General features: G+C 41.7%; 1 protein-coding gene across 1 annotated transcript in view; it reads left to right on the top strand.

The window, feature by feature from the left end:
- The window catches only part of cfap57 (cilia and flagella associated protein 57), a 72,674-nt gene that overhangs the window by 1,441 nt on the left and 64,021 nt on the right, over positions 1 to 7,212 (top strand). Inside the window, exons 2-3 of the mRNA XM_037679078.1 lie at positions 909 to 1,222; positions 2,872 to 3,131. Coding sequence (XP_037535006.1) covers positions 909 to 1,222; positions 2,872 to 3,131 — 574 coding nt within the window. The remainder of the gene's footprint in view (positions 1 to 908; positions 1,223 to 2,871; positions 3,132 to 7,212) is intronic.

Genomic DNA, 7,212 nt, shown 5'->3' with positions numbered 1-7,212 from the left:
GTGTTTTGTTTTGTGTTTTGTTTTGTTTTGTTTTGTGTTTTGTTTTGGTTTTTGTTTTGTGTTTTGTGTTTTGTGTTTTGTTTTTTGTTTTTTGTTTTGTTTTGTTTTGTTTTGTTTTGTGTTTTGTTTTGTTTTGTTTTGTTTTGTTTTGTGTTTTGTTTTGTTTTTTTTTGTCCAGAGGACCAGACTGAACTTTTTTAGATGTGGTCTAAATGGTTTCACACCAACTTCTGGTTTGTTGAACGCGGAACGTTCGCAGCGTCGCTGTTTTTAACGAGTTGGTCGCTGTTTTTAACGAGTTGTCAGACTCCTCTGGTGGAGTTTGTTAAAAAAGCCCCAGCTCAAGGGAATGTTCTGGTGTTGCTGAGAGTTCTGTAGACTTTCTAAGGACTCGCCATCTTGATTCCCCGACAGTCCTCCAGCAGCGCCCCCTGCAGCTGCTTTCTAACAAATGTCCTGGTTTTTTAATAATTTGAGGAAAATTTGAGGAGTTTTCCTTATTAGCTTCGTATGCTTAATTATGTTACATCATCACATGATATCTTTGCTTAAAGCTTTAGCATTAACAGTTGGACACAGCCCAGTCTTTCTGTTAGCAAAATATGTTATCACTACAGATTTTAACAAAAGTCTTTTAAAGTAATCCTGGATATACATTTGATTGATTTGTCAATCATCTAATCAACATTAGTTAAAAAAAACAAGTTAATTAGTTTTACTAACTAAACTTTTGATCTGGTGGAGTCGTACTCTGAGTCCATCAAGTCACGCATAATGCTGTTATTCTAGAGGTTTGACTAAAACAGCTGCAGCTCCATCATCTTCGTTTAAAACTGAGACAGGCAAGAGGCATTTGTTCAGTGAAACTGTTAAATATATATATTTCTGAGTTTTTGTTTCTCCTCCAGCTTCAGAGAAAAGTCAGGACATCCGTGCTCTGGCCCTCAGTCCCAGTCGTCGTTACCTGGCCGTATCAGAGAGGGCCGAGAAGGCATCCATCACTGTGTTTGACCTTCACCACGAGCAAGGCAGGAAGAGGAAACCTCTGACTGCAGGCGACATGCTGGTTCAGGAGTTCTTATGCATGGCTTTCTCACCTGATTCCAAGTACCTGATAGGGCAGACAGGAGGCCCAGAGTGGATGTTGATCTTCTGGTATTGGGAAAAAAACAGGGTCCTTGCCACCGTGAAGACCACTACTTCCAATAATCCTGTAACACAGGTGAGTCTCTGTTGTTGTAAAGAGCTATGATGATGTGAACTCCGAGGCAGCTTTACCTGATTTGTTCCTCACATTCAAACTATTCTGCATCTTTTGTGCTACTTTAGTCATTCATTTATCAAAACAGTTATCAAAACATTCAGACCAGTCAGGAGATGGATACTGTGACTTTGTTGTTGTTGTTGTTGTTGTTGTTATTTTATACATTTTGGTGCAGCTGTGGCTGAGTGGTTAGAGCAGTCATCCTCCAACGGGAGAGTTGGGGGTTAGATTCCAGCAGCAGTCACAGCTGAGGTGTCCCTGGTCAAGACACTGAATCCCTCATTGTCTCTGATGTGTGTCCCATCAGTGTATGAATGTGATCGAAAGCTCTGATGTCTCTACAGATTGAGATTATCTTTGTAGAGATGTAGTAGAGTGATGTATGAATGTGAGAGTAGTAGAGTGATGTATGAGTGTAGTAGAGTGATGTATGTGTGTGTAGTAGAGTGATGTATGAGTGTAGTAGAGTGATGTATGAGTGTAGTAGAGTGATGTATGTGTGTAGTAGAGTGATGTATGTGTGTAGTAGAGTGATGTATGTGTGTAGTAGAGTGATGTATGAGTGTAGTAGAGTGATGTATGAGTGTAGTAGAGTGATGTATGTGTATGTGTGTGTGTGTGTGGAAGTAAATGAGGCACAGATTGTGTTGTAAAGAGCTTTAATGGTAAATGGACTGTTTCTATCGTATTTTAAGATACTCAAAGCTCTTTACAACAATCTATGCCTCATTTACCCATTCATACAGCTCTATACTAGATCTCTACTAAACTAATTGAACAAATCATTCTAAAGAGACTAATCAGAGCTTTATCACATTCATACACTGATGGGACACACATCTGAGGCTATGAGGGGTTCAGTGTCTTGCCCAGGGACACTTCAACATGTGGCTGCTGGTGGATTCGAACCCCCAACTCTCACATTGGAGGACGACTGCTCTAACCACTCAGCCACTTTAAAAGCTTTAATCCATTAGATAGAAAGGTGTTAAATAAATACAGTCCATTTCCATTTACTTTTCAAAATATTTTACTTTATGTAGAAACGTCTTCCACTGAGATCTATTCAGTTCCACCAAAAAACATTCTCTTTGAACTTTACATCAACATACTTATTTTATTTTTAGCTACTTATGCTACTTTTAGCTTTTAATTACCATTTTTCTACCTTTTGTTTTTATATACCCTTCTAGTACTTTTAGGTTTTAACTACAGTCTTCTACCTAAAAGTTTTTAGCTTTTCAATAGCCTTTCGTAGTTTACCTAGCTTTCTGCTTCTTTTATTTTAGCTTTGCTAAAATAAATTGTTTAAATAAAATAAAATGTAAATAAATTGTTTTGCTACTTTTTTATTCTGGCTATTAACTATTATTTTGCTACGCTCAGCCATTATTTTACCCTTTTCATGCTATTCGCTAGCATTTTGCTGACTTGAACTTTTACATCTTGCCTCTTTAAGCTTTTAGTTAGTGTTTTACTTGTTTTAGCAAAGTTTCAGTGTCTGCAGCAAATTTCAGCCTCGTGATTCAACACTCAGCTGTCATGCTGTATTTTACCAGAAAATGACGTTTCATGCGCACACTGTGAACATTATACCGTCCCATCAGGTGAGCTTCAACCCTCACAACAACGTGCAGCTGTGTGTAACTGGAACTGGAGTCTTGAAGCTGTTTCGTTACTCAGAGGGAGCCTTGAAACAAAGCAGCGCTGCAAAGATGGACTCTGTCAACTTCCTGTGTCATGCGTGGACGTCAGAACAGAGAGTGATCGCTGGGACAGACACGGGTAGACTTCTGGTGTCTGAGTGCGGAGACCTGCGAAAAGAGATCAGGATGACTTCTGCAGCTGTGGAGGGCCATGCTGACAGGTCAGGCTCTGGAAGGGAGGCTTTCAATGATGGTGCCAGTTTGATACATTACTAAAGTTTTTTAAAGCGTGTAACAAGTCAATTTATCATTTTCTTCATCATGTCATCTTTATTAAATTTAATTCAATTGGAGACAATTAAATAAGCGTCAAGGATAAATCTTAACAAATGTCACACTGTGCTGTGAGAAATAAATAAACAAGCGACGAGCAAAACAACTAGATAATATATTGTAATATTTTTAGGTGTTGTGGAAATAATGCTAACACTAAAAGTTTACCATCTCAGGATGCTGCAGCCTCAAATAAGGAGTGAAATAACAATGACTGGACAAAGATTAGACGTAGTGCAGAATAATGAAGTTATTTATCAGCCCCTGACCCCCCAGGTCTGAGTGCAAGTCAGCACAGACTCCAGCAGATAGTCTGTAAATAAAATGCAAAAAGAGAGAAATATTCTGATCATCCTGGTTTCATCACAGAAACTGATTTTTATTTTATTTTATTTGTTTTTTTGTACTCTATTCATCCTGTAAAGTGATATGGGGCTTAAACTTATTGTTAATTATCAGTTATGAGTTAAGCTCATAAGATATGCATTTATTATGCAAATAACCTCGTTGTGTGGGCACCACCTCTCGGAGAGGAAAAATCAGTCTATTTACCCAAAAATAATGTAGTGAGTTCTTTTCTTGTGTTTAAAGGGCATCAAATCAGTTAGTACACACAGATATGCCAAAATAATCACAAATTCAGTTGATTTTATGTATTTTGTTATAAAAATAATAATTTGTGAAATATATGATGAAGATTATGCATAACAAAAGTTAACTGAATAACAAATAACTTTGTATCAAAGGTCTAATTGTCTATTCAAATTAGTGAAACTTAAAAGGCAGACTTAGGACTGGTTTGTGTTTGTGAAGTGGTTAAAATTGTGTCTAAGGTGAGCTAAGTTTGTCTGATAAGTTGTGATGTAGGGTCACCAGAAAGGCATTGAAACGTCTCTCTCCCACCAGGATGACATGGTCAGAGCATGGTTCCAACAGCTGCTTAAATGGTACCAGCCTTAGATATTCCAGTTAACTGAGAGGCTGAAGTCTCCTCAAAGTTCATCTGTCATCTTAGGGCAGTCTTTCTCAATTAGTGGGGCGCGCCCGCCTGGGGGCGGGGGGGGCGGGGGGGCGGGGGGGGGCGGAGCAATGCCAGATGTTTAACAATGTTAGGACTCTATTATTTGCTAACAAAATATATTTTATGTCACTAAACAACTTACTTGTGAGTGCGTTCCCCTGGACCCCCTCCCACAGCCAGCCCGCTCACTCTTGAGCTCTTTGCGACTTCTCTGTGTCGCTGCACTGAGACCAAGTCCAGGTCCAGCTAAACATTGAACAGGAGCTGAGAGTTGCAGGATCATGTTTCAAACTCTGCTTCAAGAAGCTGTGCATTTCAAAACGTGCTCGTTGTAGCCATTAATCCTGACTTCCTCATTTTGATTAAAAAAAAAAATATATATATATATTTTATTCATTTTTGTTTTGTAGGTCAAAGTGTTTTATAAAACACTCCTGACTTGAAATGTTGCTGATCAATTTGAATTTATTATTATTTATTGATTGTATTTAATTTGATTGTTCATTATCAAATGGTCAAAAATGTTTACAGTTTAAATAAGGATATATATATTTTTAATTTCAGGCAAATTGATGCACTTTGTCTTTTCTGTTACAGACTACAAAACAATGTTAATAATCTTTGTTCTAAGTTGATCTATATTTCTTTCTTTATTTATTTAATGTTAATAAGGGTACAATGTTATGCAGAGGTGTACTTATAACAATTTTTTTAGACAAATTATATTATTTACAGTCGTGGCGGAGAGTTGGGGGGGGGGGGGGTTGCAAAATGTTTACTTCTTCCTAGGGGGGCGTAACCAAAAATAATTGAGAAGCACAATCCCCAACTGGGAAATTAATTATCTGCATTTTTCTCATTACACATGTGAAGCAGAGGGCTGCTGTCTGAGGCAACAGGGGAGCAATTGGGGGGTTAAGGGCCTTGCTCATCAGTCCAAGGTGGAGCAAATGAAGGTGGAGGAAGGTGTGGGTGTTTCACCTTGTCCACCCACATTTTGATAGTGTCGGTCCGGGGAGTTGAGCCGGTGACCCTCAGATTACAGGCCCACCTTCTCTAACCTCTGCACCACCACTCCTCCCGTGATTAACATTTGATGGTGAATCTCAGTCAGTCAGAGTTGCTTTATTGTCATTCGCACCACATGTGGTACATGTGGTGGAACGAGATTGTGTACACAGGGTCCCAGTTACATCCAACATCCATCCATCCATCCATCCATTATATTTTACCGACTTCTTCTATTTTGGGTCATGGGGGTCGCCGGTGCCCATGTCCAGCAATCACTGTGCGAGGGATAGGGTACACCTTAGACGGTTTGCAAGTCCATCACAGGGCCACATAGAGACAAAAAACCATTCACTCTCTCACTCACACCTAGGGACAATTTAGAGTTACCAGTCAGTCTAACATGCATGTTTTTGGTCTGTGGGAGGAAACCGGAGTACCCGGAGAAAACCCACGCATGAACGGAAAGAACATGCAAACTCCACTCAGAAAGGCTCCTAGACCGGGATTTGAACCAGGGACCTGCTCCTTGAGAGGCAGCAGCTCTACCAATTGCGCCACCGTGCTGTCTCCAACAATAAAATGTAAAAGAAAAACATTAATAAGATCAAAGATGAACTAAGAAAAACATCAACTAAAAATACACTAAGCACTAATAGCATAAAAATAATAGTCCAAACAGCAGCACGAACATGAGTCTTTGTGAGCAGATGAGCACGCATGAACACAGCAACATGAAACAACATGATGTGAATTTTTTCACAGTGATTATTCTAGTTAGAGATTCATGAATCTAGCAGCCTCAGGGTAGAAGCTGTTCTTCAGTCTAGTGGTTCTACACTTAAAGCTCCTCAACCTCCTTCCTGAGGGGAGAGGGGCAAAAAGTGTATGTGCTGGGTGAGTGGGGTCCTTCATGATGCAGGTGGCCCTCTTCCTGCTTCTGAATGTGTAGATGTCTGTGATGGTGGGGAGACTGACTCCAACAGACTTCTGTACAGCCTTCACCACTCTCTGCAAAGCTTTTCTTCTATTTCGTATAGGATTTGCCCTTTAAGGCTATCGCTAGTGGGTTTATCCCTTTGCACGCAACGCAGCACTGAAAACTTTAGTCTGCGCCCACTGGATGTGTGGGCCCCACCCCCCGGTCCGTATAAATTACGGTGAGACCGGGCAATCGGCTCCCAGATTTTCTTCAGCCAGCTAGCTAGCACTGTTAGAAGAACGAAGAAGGAAAAGATGTCCAGCTTTGACCGGCACAACTTTTACGAAGGATGCCTGGGTCGCCCCCCCCCCCCCCGGAGAAGCAGAGACGAGCAGCCTTGTTCAAGGTAAGTGCCGAGGATTGTTTTTCCGTGGCGGGCCACTACTCACTGGACAACGCCATCACCTTTTCTAATGTTTTTTTCCGTGCGGTGAATCAGATGATTCCCTCGATAAAAGCGATGCTGGTAGCAGCTCCGCTGAGTGGTTTTCTGTGGCGGGACGCTACGCGCTGGACGACACTACCACATTTCTTTGATGCAGTTTCGCAGTGAATCGAGTGATTCCTCCGAGAAAGGCGATGCTGGCAACAGCCCCGCTGCCCCTTCCCTCATGGAGAGCCTAGTGATGGAAGAAGAGCGGCCGAGTGAACGCTCAGCCACCTCGGGTCTTCCCACGTCGGAGACCACACCGCTCCCAGCCATCGGCGCCCTCCTTTCAGAGCTGCCCAGCATAGTCCAGGAGGCTGCTGACACAAAGGGACTTTCCGTCCCTCGCCTCCCTCCACCCCGATCGAATGATCTGGCGGGAAGATTTGGCTCTGCCCTGGCTTGTCGCCCTGACCCCATCTGGCCCCGCTTTCCAGCAGTGACATCCTACTGGAACAAGGCTGCAGCTGGGCCCGGTTGGGCGGTTTTCATTCTGATTTTGCTGGGAACTCTGGGAGGATTTTTGTTGGA

This window comes from Nematolebias whitei, chromosome 7 (genome assembly GCF_014905685.2).
Source record: "Nematolebias whitei isolate Nwh7 chromosome 7, NemWhi1, whole genome shotgun sequence".
Taxonomy (NCBI): domain Eukaryota; kingdom Metazoa; phylum Chordata; class Actinopteri; order Cyprinodontiformes; family Rivulidae; genus Nematolebias; species Nematolebias whitei.
This window is presented reverse-complemented; position numbering and strand designations above follow the sequence as displayed.